Below are 12,183 nucleotides of genomic sequence, written 5' to 3'. Positions count from 1 at the left end.
TTATTTCCTTTGATTTTGATCAGTAATATTTTATGCTATATATTGGTGTTTCCTAGGTATTTTTAGTCTGTAATTAACCTGGGAACTCTATGGGAGACAGTGGGACAGAGATTAACTGCCTAATCCTAATCTTCTGTTGAATGTATGTTTATCATATAGTTACAGATTAGCAAAGAAAGAATAATAAAGGCCAGAACTGTGTAGCACACCCAAATTATCTTCCCACCTCCACCAGTCTGGCACAGTTATACCTGAGGCTGCCAGTATAGATTATTCATACATAATGGTGACAGATTTTTATTTTCTGGAGTGTTAACAGTGCTTCTTAAAATTGTCATAAACAAATAGAACCATGACTTATATTTCTTGTCTTAGGTGGTTAATTTCATTTACTCTTCATAGTTCTGATACATTTCTAACATTTTGGTTAATGTTGCTCTGAATTCTCCCAGTGTCTAAATTCTGTATATTTCTGAGTCCTAAGTGAAATCACAGATATTTTGAAGGAATATGGGGATAACAATTAAAATTCTGTAGTTTTCAGTCAGTATCTTCTGAATTTTGACTGAAACCATATTTCTATTCTTACACAACATTCATGAGTATAAACAGTATTTTATATTTCTGTTCTTCTAAAACAGCTGTTTCACTTGGATTTGAACCAGAGCATTTGAGTATACATTTTAGTATTATATTTGGAATTTGACATAATTGAAAAATTTGGTTCTCTTGGAGGAAATACATATGTAGACAATAGCCTATGACTTCTAGAAAATTCTTATGTATGCAAAGTGTTTAGAATTGAAGTTTAAAAACACTTTGGTAGAGAAGGAGTTAACAGGTTAGCTCCCCTTGGTTGTTCTCAGCATGCTCTCTTGCCTTTAGGAGCTGAAGAGATGATAACATTGGGCCCGGACATGCCTGTGTGGAGGTTATGGTACTCCTGGGGTTTTTGCAGCTAGCTGTAAAGCAAGCTAGAACATGTTCATCTCAGAGTTCCTTGTTTTTCTTTCAACCCTTTCAGTGCCCTGCAGGAGTCATTAAATCAAAACTTCATGCTGATCATCACCCACCGAGAAGTCCAGCGGGAGTACAACCTGAACTTCTCAGGAAGCAGTACTATTCAAGAGGTGAGTTATGTCTCACAGCTAAGGAATAAAGGTAGCTCATTATAGCTAATGTTGACCCTGTTAAAGAGGGCTTATCTGTTCTAGTTGGAAACTCTCTTTATGTTTCATTATTGGGTTCTTAATTTTAATTAACTGGAGCATCAATGATTACTGTAGTTTTATTAAATGACTTGACCTAGAAAGATAGATGTTATAAATGAGAGCTCTTGATAACTCTTAAAATAGTCAACTTAAAACCTTGCTTAGAAATAACTCATTGTTATTACATAATGCATTTTATGGTTTTATAGTAATGATTTAAAATATTAATTTGGAAATTGTGGACAACATGCATTTTCGAACATGATTATACTTTATTTGAAAGGTTGCTTTCAAATACATTATTTACAACATGGCTTTTTCCAAAAGGAATTTGAGAAAGCTTTGCTTAAGTAGCTCAATCCCAATGTTGGACAGTATTCGTGAAATGCTGTTGGAGACTGTCAGTCATTTAGCTCAGAATATCTGAGAAGAGTCTATTTATAGTGTTAATATTTTCTTCAATGTGGCCAACCAGGGCCACTGTTTCAAAAAAGAACCGCCCCCAAGAGAGAAAAGGTACCTTCTTGCCTGTGGCCCCACCCACTTGAAAGCCAGTAATTTATCTCCATGGGGGGAAAAATATTCAAGGGTTTGACAGGACTTGTGTTTAGAAACATTGAAATGACAGTTATAACACATTACCTCTTGTTAGTTGTTAAGACAACAATCATTTGTCTACTAATATTTTTATAAAGAGAATTATGTTTAATCTTGGATTATTTCATAATTTTTTTCTTGGACTACATTGGTTAAAATAATTACTAATGTCATAATGAAAGAATGAGTTGTTTTCACCTAGTCATTTTTCAGACATATATGAATTGTTTTAGCAATGGTTAGACTATTAATGGTTTCCTTTTTTGATGTTTTGTCAATGAATTTCAACTTCTGAATTTGCCATAAATAAATCACTGTTTGAAGTTTATTTTCTTTATCACTTGAATAGTTGGTTGACTAGTAAATTTTTCTCCGCCCATACTTTGAATCATAAGCTTGAATTTGATTTTTTCCCCAGGGTTTAAACATATTAACTGCCATTTCATTCTTAACGTCTACAATGGGTGTTCTAGTTTCTAAATTGAAACTTTTAATTCCTTGGAGAATCATTGTTGCTTTTACATTAAAAATAATGTTTAACTATGGCTATATTGCAGAATTTATTCTGGTAACTTTATGGTGGTAAAATTTAAGTTATGTATTGGATGTAATTAAATAAGGAAATTTAGTTTCCAACAAGTAACTCCATTTTAATCAAGAAAAGCAAAAATAATATGAAGTAAATTTCATTCTGATTTACTTTTTTAAATTGAAGACTAGTATAATGCATGATGGAAAAATATACACTTCTTTATTTTCCTTTCTGACTGAAATTTTTATAGCCAAAATTTTAACTTTTTTTTTTAAACATTTCCAGTTTCTATAGTTTGAGTGTGTTTCAATTTTCTCCCACAAGAGGGCAGGAAGGACTATTAAACTGATAGTCTAAAAATGCCATTCAGTGTTTTCAAATTAGCTTCTCTTATATTAACAAAAAGGAGCATAATGGCCAAGTTATTGTTTGATTTACAGATAATTGGCATATTGCAAGGAGGAGACTTAATTTCACCCTTTTAAATTAAACAGGGAGATTTAAAAAGACATAAAATATTCATTAATGTTCGGTGATTATAAAGTAGTGGCATATATTTATTTTGCCTTTATTACTGTTTCGATGGGAAAATACTGCAAATATTTCCGAAATCGAGTTGGCCATACTGACAAGTTGAAATGTTTAAGCAGCGTTAATGCAATCTGCTCACACCTGATATCCTATGCAGAATGATTCAAAATGACTACATCAATTATTAAAAGAAATATTTAAAATTCTGTAAATGTGCCATTGTGCGCCACAGTTGGCTGAAACTGTTCTCCATTGCCTGCAATTTAGATTATCAAATATATTTTAAGCCTCAAGGACTTGAAAACAGTAAACCTTTTCATACCATTTTCTAAATGAAAAATGTCCTAGAAATATTTTTGCAAAGACAGATATTCTTAACGTATTTCTTTGTAAGAGTTTGGTTTCCTCTTTTTCTTTTTTCTTTTTTTAAGTTTATTTAAAATAAGATTTTGAAATGCTAGGTGCCAGGACAAAATAAATGAAGTTTCTAATATCAGTTGCCTTTTATGAGTAGACAGGTACATGTAGGGTCTTTTATTCTGTACAACTTAGAAAATGAATATGGATAACACTCTCTAGGCCTGGGATCACACTCTGTAGGTCTAGTCCTAAGACTTTTCTTCTTCAACTTGTGGAATACTTGGGGGGCAGGGAGGTAGTTGGGAAAGAATAGATGCTTTTATGCTACAGCCATGCAACCCAGAGTGACACTTAAATATGTGGCTTTTTTTGTTGTATGATTAAAAGTCAGTTTGCAACACAGTAAAAATATAATGTCAGTATGATTTTGTAGTACTAGAAATGTTAGAATTTTTGTAGTACTAGAAATGTTAGAATTTTTGCTATGAATGTAGAAGCTTAGTGATGCCATACATCCTAAATTATAAATTAATTTCTGTCATCAGTTTCTTTTCAGTGTTGTTTAATACTTCCTAGAATGAATTTTGACCAATATGTGAGGGAAAGGAAGAAAAAACCACCTGATTTTTTTTCCAGTGTAGGAGTATTTTATTTTTGCTATAGGTGGGGGAAAAAAAGCCCATTTTTTTGATATTTTTAAATTTTGAAAGCTTTGCATATACAAGAGAAAGCTTTTGTAATATTTTTGTCCCAGAGAGAAATTTCTATTAAATGAAATTGGGTTGAAAAGGTCCTATGAATTCAACTTTTAATTAGACAAAATACATTTTTTAAAATACTGAATTAGAAAATAGAACTTAGATGTAGTTTGAATTTCAAATAAACTCTTCAGTGACCATATGTTCATGCAACTTAGTGGTGATAAACCGATAGTTGTGCAAGTGTTTGTTCATTCTGGCTCTGTGTTCTCTTGCTTCACAATGCATGACTTATGTCCTTCGGGTGCTCTAGATTTTAATTTAGGCTAGTTAGATATTGGGTTTTTTTTTTTAATCTCTTTACAAATCATTCCATTTACATTATCCTTCTACTTGAGGAAAAGACATTGATAGCATAAAACGGTCAGACTGGAAAGTTGGAAGTAGTTGTAAGCCTAAAAATCCTTTCTCTTTTTTCCATTTAACAAATTATCAGATAATATGACAGTAACTTTGTGACAGTCTTTCTTTCCACCTTTTTGGGTCCTGAAGTAGCTACTTGTCACACTTTAAAACAGTGAATTTCTTTGAAGATTCAAACAAGCTTACCTAATTTTAATGCATTTTCTTCACTGAGAATTCAGATTTTTAAACAGTTCATTATATTGATTGTAGTAATACGACTTTCTAATACTGTTAAAATCTGTGATTACAAATGCACTTGGGATTGGTTAAATTAAAGGAAAAAGATCAATTTGCCTACTGCAAATCCTAAACCCAGGTGTGGAAAAGGATATGAAGTCCCTGAAATCAAGCCAACTTTTCTTGGAAACTAATTCTTTGTTGTCCATATTACTATTGCAAAAGCTTCTATTAGGCAAAATATACACTTTTCTTTGCAGATGTCATACAAACTTAAGGAATACACACATGACCCAGAATAACAATGATAAGAAACCTAAGTATTTTTGGTATGGAATCATGGAGTATTATCTGTTATAGCAAGAAGCATGATGAATAGCTTTTAGAATTATTTAAATCCTCTTCCAAGTTTCACTTTACCCTAGAATTCGCACTGTTCTTATTAATGTTGATTTAGTTCTTAAGGGAAATGAAATGGAAAAATTGACAACCTATAAAGATATATCTTGCATAGAAGAGTAAAACATTTCACTACTAATACTAGTGATTGTCAAATGAAGCCAGGTTTGAATTAGCAATGAGAAGTGAACTAAATACATAAATCATACTAGTCCTTAAAAATAATCCTTACTAAATAATTGTGAAATCATGAGGCTAGTCTGATTCTGCAAATTTGAAACGTGTTGGGTTTTATGTCTATTTTCCTACTTGCTACTTTCTCAACTTGCTTGACTAACGTATATTTCAAACTAGTCTCCTCTGATGCTGGAGATCATTAACAACAATTAAACATGTAGTTTTTTACAGATTGTACTAATAAGCAATTTTCTGGTATTGGGTTGACTATAACTGTTTAACTAACATGCCCTTTCTCTAAATGTTTTAAGTATAGGTGTTTTTGTTTGTTTTTTTGTTTGTTTGTTTTCTAGTGTGGAGAGGGCGGGGGTGCTGGCACAGAACTGAAGAATAGAGTAGCTGAGAATGTGCATATGCAAGAGAGTAAATTAAATTGTGTGCTTGTTTAATTAAAAGTTTAAGTGATTTATAAATTTACTTCAAAATAAATGGCATATATAAACTCAATTAGAATGAACCCATTTTAATTAGCATATATCATAGTTTGATTTTTTTAAATTTGAAATCACAAGTGACATCTTAGCAAGAATGAAAGACATAATTTCTTAAACAACTGGGCAATGAATTCAAGCCTTTATTCAGCTTTCAGAAAAGGAGATTATGAGTTTCTTTTAAATATGCATGTATATTATTAGTTTCAAGTTGCATGTTATAATCTGTGGAAGTCATACCACTTAAAGCGAACAAATTGCTAATAATCATTTTATAAATATTGAGGTTACCTGTGATTCTTAATGAATCATCCCCGTAGGAAATAAGTTTAAGTAAAATTTACAATGCGGCCTTTTGAAACTGACAAGTCTTTTTCTCTCTTCTCTCTCCAAAAACATTTTAGAATAATCTCTATGGGAAATTAAGTATTTAAGTATTCCTTCACCTACTTTCAAGAGGATAGAAACAATGAAATTTTGTTAAGATTTAAGGACAACGCTTTAGTCCTTTGTTACTTAAGATATGTGTATCCTAACATCTTCTTAGCTGACCATGTTTCATAATCTCTGATTTGTGTGTTGGTAGTTTCGAAATGTCTGGGTTGGGAGAAATTATGTTCAGTTATCAGAAACTAATAAACATAAGACATTTTTATATGCAAGAAAAGGCAGAGAGTAAATAATTGCACTGGTGACCAATACTGTAATAATCCTGTTTTACAATATGCACTTGACAGGTTGTAATAGTGCTAATTGAAGAGACTAATTCACACTTGCTTCATTCTATTCAAAGGCAAAATCAGCAGCTTGTTTTGCTTTTGACCAGATGGTCCTCATGAACACCTACTGTGCACTTTAAGTGCTTTACTAGAATTACAAAGGCTGGGGGCTGCGTTCGACTCCAAATGATTTGAGAAGAGAGAGAGAGACGGAGAGAGAGAGAGAGAGGGGGAAAAAAAACCCTCTGTGCTCAATGGATTTGGTGCAAGTAAATTAATTCTAGTGGACCCATTACACACTGAGCCCCCTTTTCAAAGCTCTGAGCCTCCTCGCTTGCTCTGTAGCAATGAGAAAGAGAAAGAGAAAGGCAGATTACTGCAAACAGAAATAAAAAAAAGGGCTATGAAAGGGAGAAAAGAGGCCTTGAAGCCTTTCATATCATTTGAGTTTTTCAAGTGCGTTATTTTTGGGGAGGGTGGATATATGAAAAGCCAATTGGAGTTTTTTTTGTTTTAAAGTGCGCTATTTAAGCACCATGAATATAGGCGCAAGAGCAACAGTTGACTGAGTTTACTGTGGTGAAGCTTTGTGTCCAAGGATGAATCAAATTCATTATATTCAACTCTTTGTGTTTTAACATGAATGTAGGGTTAGTTTCACAAGACTGTGTCTGTTTAGGATAATTATAATTTAATATTTTCCTTTCATAAAGTTATCACTGTAGATGTCTAAAATTTTAATCAAAGCAGATTTCGTACATTGACTTTGAAGCACCCTGACAGTTTAAAATTCAAAGGAAAGCTTTTTTAGTTTTCAAAAGAAAAGAAAGGCTCATTCTAATGGCATTGAAGCAGAGATTATTATAACTAATTAGAAGTCACACATCTGTTAGCTTTTGGTTTGTGACTTACTTATGTATTTTTTGAGTAAAATATATACTTCAAAAATATATTGCGGTTATTGAGTGAACCCAAAGGGATAAATTGCACTTAATAGAGAACGTTTATTTGAGCCGACCGTTTTTGCAAATTTTTACATGGTCCCGTAAAAATATGTAGTATATTAAAGTCCATTAAATGTGAATTGGAATTGTAGAATTAATTACCATAAATTGGAATGCAGTTCCAAACATATTTTCACGTGGTTCTTCTTAGGATAATACAAATAATTAGCCAAAGTTATTATGACATAACAAGAAGATATAGCAAGCCCAGTTTGTGCAAATTTATAGTTATTCTTATCCTTAAAGCTATTTGTGTACAATACTTGTAATTTGGAATACTGACACTGTAAAATAATGAATTCTTCTAAGTTATGTGTGTGAAGATACAGGAGATCACATCTAGGACATGTCAATTATTTTGTATGTTTTTATACTTTTAAGTTTAATTCTCTTGTGATATATTGTCACATGTTCTACTTTTATTTGATGGCATACTGACATTATAATTCAAGTTCATTTTAATTATAGTTATTAGCAAAGAATACAACAAAATCATGCCAGTAATATGTAACTTAATGATAATTGTAAATAATTCATAGAGAAGATTATTTCTTAAGTTTGGCCTGTCTCTTTAAATGAATGTTTAGCATTTATACTTTAAAAGGCATAAGGCACCAATAACGCTTTATATATCAATATGTCTTAATTACATTCTTAGGAAATAAAATGTAGAAATGTAAAAACAACCACAAAAACATTTTAATTTTTATTTGTCAAAGACTTTTAATAGAGGGTAACATGCTTTCTTTGATATTTAAAATAAAATTTAATTTATTTCCTATTAATGTCATTACTTTGTTCATTGAAATATAAGTTTTGAGATGGGGAAGAATATAAGGGGAGTCCTCAAACATTCAACCAACAAAACATAATGAAATTTATAAGCAGTGAGGTGTAAATAAATTGATATCCTTAGGGAGATAAGGATTTCTAGAAAAAATATGACTGGGAAACGCTTACTGAAAAAAAAAATTTTTTTTTCAGTTTAAATTGAAGGTAAGACTACTAGATTCTCTTTCTTGTAGATACCATACAAAGCTATCTTTAAATCTAGGACTTCAGTTAGCAGACGTGGATTGACCATGCAATCACTTACTTTAGGTGGGGCTGATTCTTTGGTTTCATAGGCATAGTAGTTTGAGCCTTTCTCTTCATGAAGAAGAGTTTATTTCAGCATTAAAATATTAACCCCTAGATTCCTGATGCCAGAGACAAGCTTCTGTCCTATAAGGGAAGGGAAAAAGAGAAAGAAACCTTTTTCTAAGGTCTGGAAGAGGCTGCAATTTTTAACAGACCTTGGTAGGTACTGGGTTACTTAAGCTGAGAAATATTTTAACATTTAAGTATCCTCCAGCCATTAAATAAGAATAATAACTTCCTCATTCTTCTCCCTACCCAACCCAGCAAAAAAAAAAAAAAAAAAAAAAAAAAAGAGAGAGAGAGAGAGAGACAGAAGTAAATCAGAGGTTGGGTAAGTGAATGTAAAGTGCTCATAAACATAACCTAGATCAAGTCAAGGTATATTAAGGCCTACATGTTGAAAATTATTTACATGTTTATCCTTATATACCAAAGATTATTTGGCCATAAACCCCTTACAACATCTGTTTATGATCATTTTTCTTTTGTCTAATGTGTCTTGTATATGACTTAATACTACCTAGTCAAGGAGTTCTTCTTCAGACATATTTAGTATGGAAAATAAAACTTAAACAAAAATCCTATAGCTCAGTTTAGAGCTATATTAACCTTATTATAACCCTCAATATGTTCCTTTTTTTAAGCATATTTTTAAAAGAAAAAAGACTTTAAAAGCTTGTAGCAAACATTTTTTATAAATGACAAAATGTATTCCTTGCTTTGTGGTCATTGCGTGACCAGACAGTAGAGTACTGGATTGTTTTAAGGTTTTTACAGCTGCAAGGCAAAAGCATCTGCTCATTGCAAAGCCGGCATTGTTTAATTTTGACACTGACTTTTCCATGCGTCTTTACCAAGCACTGGATTAGATGCCACTAAGATGAAATTTGTTTTAAGTTGCTCCCAAAGTGCAGCTGTCCCCATATACGGCCTAGTAGCTTAACCAAAACAGACAGACATAGGATCAATCAGAATCTTTGTACAGGGTCACCTTACTAGGCTAGAGAGGCTCAGAGAAAGAATGTTAATGATATTTATTGTGAAGAACTGCAAAATTAGTTTCCAAGCTGATTTAGTGTATGTAGAAGTATACCCTTCCTCATTTTAGGGCAATAGGACCATTATTAAATATTTAGATCTTAAGGTGGGCTATAATGGTCCAATATTAAGGTGCCTATATAACACCAGGCATTATTCTTCCACAATGGATTGCAAGAAAAATGATCAGTTTATTGGTCACTAAAGTAGTAATTGACTGAAAATAAAACTCAATCTAAAATGGCTCTGCTAAAATCTTGAGAAGTGGACATTTTTATAGAATGATAATTTTTCTTTAATGTTTCAAGTGAATGAAAAATGAAAGAGCACCTCACTTCCCGGGTTTCCTGGGATTGTGTGAATTTCTACCCAGCTGGTCCAAATTGATTGATACAGGGCCAAATATTTGTCTGCCTACATTTCAAAGTCTATAATTTGCTAATGAATTGTGGTAATAATCTTTCATCATACATGAAAGATTTAGCCAAACAATTTGCTAAGTATGTATTTTGATCATAAAATTTTTGGACTTACACCAAGCTTTACATCTATTTTACAGCTTATGCATGGGGGGTGGAGGGAGAGCAGGGGGAGAAATAATACTGAACATGAATACTTGATGGAAAGGGATGAAGGAAATAAGGGAAGAAGGTACTTTGGAAAACAGTAATGCTGGGAAAGTCCTATGCGTAACAGTGGAAAACAAATTGGATTTGCACTTAAGAGTACAAAATAGGATTTTTAAAATGCCACCAGTTTCAGCCTGTGGTCTCCAGAGGTATGGTATCCATGCAGATGAAGTCAAGGAAGGAATCTTTTCCTTTTTGGCTATAGCTATTCCACACATTGATTATGGATAATTTCCTAAAACCTTTATGTTAGAAAAGCCAAATCCCCACAAATTGAGTGTAATTGAAGGCATAAGAATAAAAGCCAGAGGTTTGTTGGGGTTGATTTAGAGACTTAAAAAAACAGTGAAGAAATAAATGTGATTTGGCCAATTCCAGAAGGTGAGAGAGGAACCTCCCAGGTTAAGCTTTAGAAATGACAATGGGCATCCAAGGAAATATTTTTTCCCTCTAAAACAAAGACTGTACAAAAGACAGTGATGCTCATATTTGTGTGGGAGGCACATATTTAGGATTAAATAACCCCCATTTGGTAAAGTATAAGTCTTATTGATATATTTTTGGAGAGCATCATAAGATACACTCCAGAGAGAGTCCAGGATTAGCCAATGGAGTGAGAGAACAAGAAAAGGTTCTAAATAAGACTCTATCATGTATATGTAATTTCTCTTTCATTGTTAGAGATCAAGGTGCCATGACTTATTTGATTGATACAGGCTGAATTGTTTTCAAGTTGTCCATGAAGACAAAATTTAATAATATTGATAAAGTTTTCGTTGCTTTGCAAGTAGGTAGTTAAAATTTAAAAAGCAGATAGCTAGAAAGAGAGAAACCATATTGTAAGAGACTGAACCTTCCATTTTACAGATTTTAAAGATAAGCAGCTCTAGAGTTTTTACATACCTGCTGGACCTCTCTCGAATATGTCATCTTTCTGGAGCATTAATTTCTATCCATTTATGTAATCCTCTTTTCTCTGATAGAGCTAAATCTGTTCTAAATGTTAGTACAGTGAAGATCTATCCAAAGTGGAAATTCCTAATGTATATAGGAAAGTTAAAGATTTATATATCAAGCTACAGCTTTATTTCAGAGTAATTGAAATCAGTTGACTTTCTCAGCCTCTTTCCTTCTGTTTTGTGATTTTTTCCTATTTCATTGATTTAATACTTGTCATAATTCTTTTGTAAGTATATTGTTACCATGTTATGGTAGTGACGTTAATGTTGAAGACATCCTATAATCATTACAAAGGAAAAAAACAAATCATATTTAAATAAACTCAGTTATAAGTGAGATAGTGACATTCCTGATTCTCTTGTTAATAATTTTATAAAAATTACATTTCAAAAATATTTAAGTTATAGATTATATATGTTAAGTTCAAAATATGCTGTTGCCATTTGTTTCTAGTGCTTTTGGTATTCTGTTATCAAAAGCAGTATACATTTATTTACACGCCTGACTTTGCCTGATGAAAATGTGAAGTATTTCCTGCTAAGAGGTATATTTGTAATGTCTAATAATAATAATTATTATTATAATAGAATATCAGTTTGGGGTGCCTGGGTAGCTCAGTCGATTAAGCATCCGATTCTTGATTTCAGCTCAGGTCATGGTCTCACAGTTTCTGGGTTTGAGCCCATATCAGACTCTGTGCTGATAGTGTGGAGCCTGCTTGAGATTCTTTACCTCTCTCTTTGCCCCTTCCCTGTGCCCTGTGCACACGCTCTCTCCCAAATTAATAAATTAAAAAACAAAAGAGTATTAGTTCATTTCTGTTGAATTGGGAAATACTTCCCCTACCCTTCTCATTGTAAAGAAGGGAATTTTAATAAGGTATTTTTAAAGCAAGGCTGCTGTTTTTTTATGGATAAAATTTTTGTTGCTGTTAACAGGTATGTACATGGATCACTTTGCTTGGAATTGGAAATTTCAGAAATATAATAAAATGTCTTACAAGTTGTAATTTCTATTGGTAATTGGAATTTCAAATATTGTAGCCAGTTTTTGTA

At 32.3% G+C, this 12,183-nt stretch overlaps 1 protein-coding gene across 3 annotated transcripts in view; it reads left to right on the top strand.

Moving 5' to 3' along the window:
* The window catches only part of FAF1 (Fas associated factor 1), a 520,342-nt gene that overhangs the window by 252,117 nt on the left and 256,042 nt on the right, over nucleotides 1-12,183 (top strand). For all 3 annotated transcript variants that reach the window (XM_023258678.2, XM_019836981.3, XM_019836980.3), the window contains one exon: nucleotides 1,025-1,130. In XM_023258678.2, the coding sequence (XP_023114446.1) occupies nucleotides 1,025-1,130 (106 nt within the window). The remainder of the gene's footprint in view (nucleotides 1-1,024; nucleotides 1,131-12,183) is intronic.

Source organism: Felis catus, chromosome C1, assembly GCF_018350175.1.
Source record: "Felis catus isolate Fca126 chromosome C1, F.catus_Fca126_mat1.0, whole genome shotgun sequence".
Taxonomy (NCBI): Eukaryota; Metazoa; Chordata; class Mammalia; order Carnivora; family Felidae; genus Felis; species Felis catus.
Note: the sequence above shows the minus strand (reverse complement) of the source record. Positions and strands in the feature narration are given on the sequence as shown.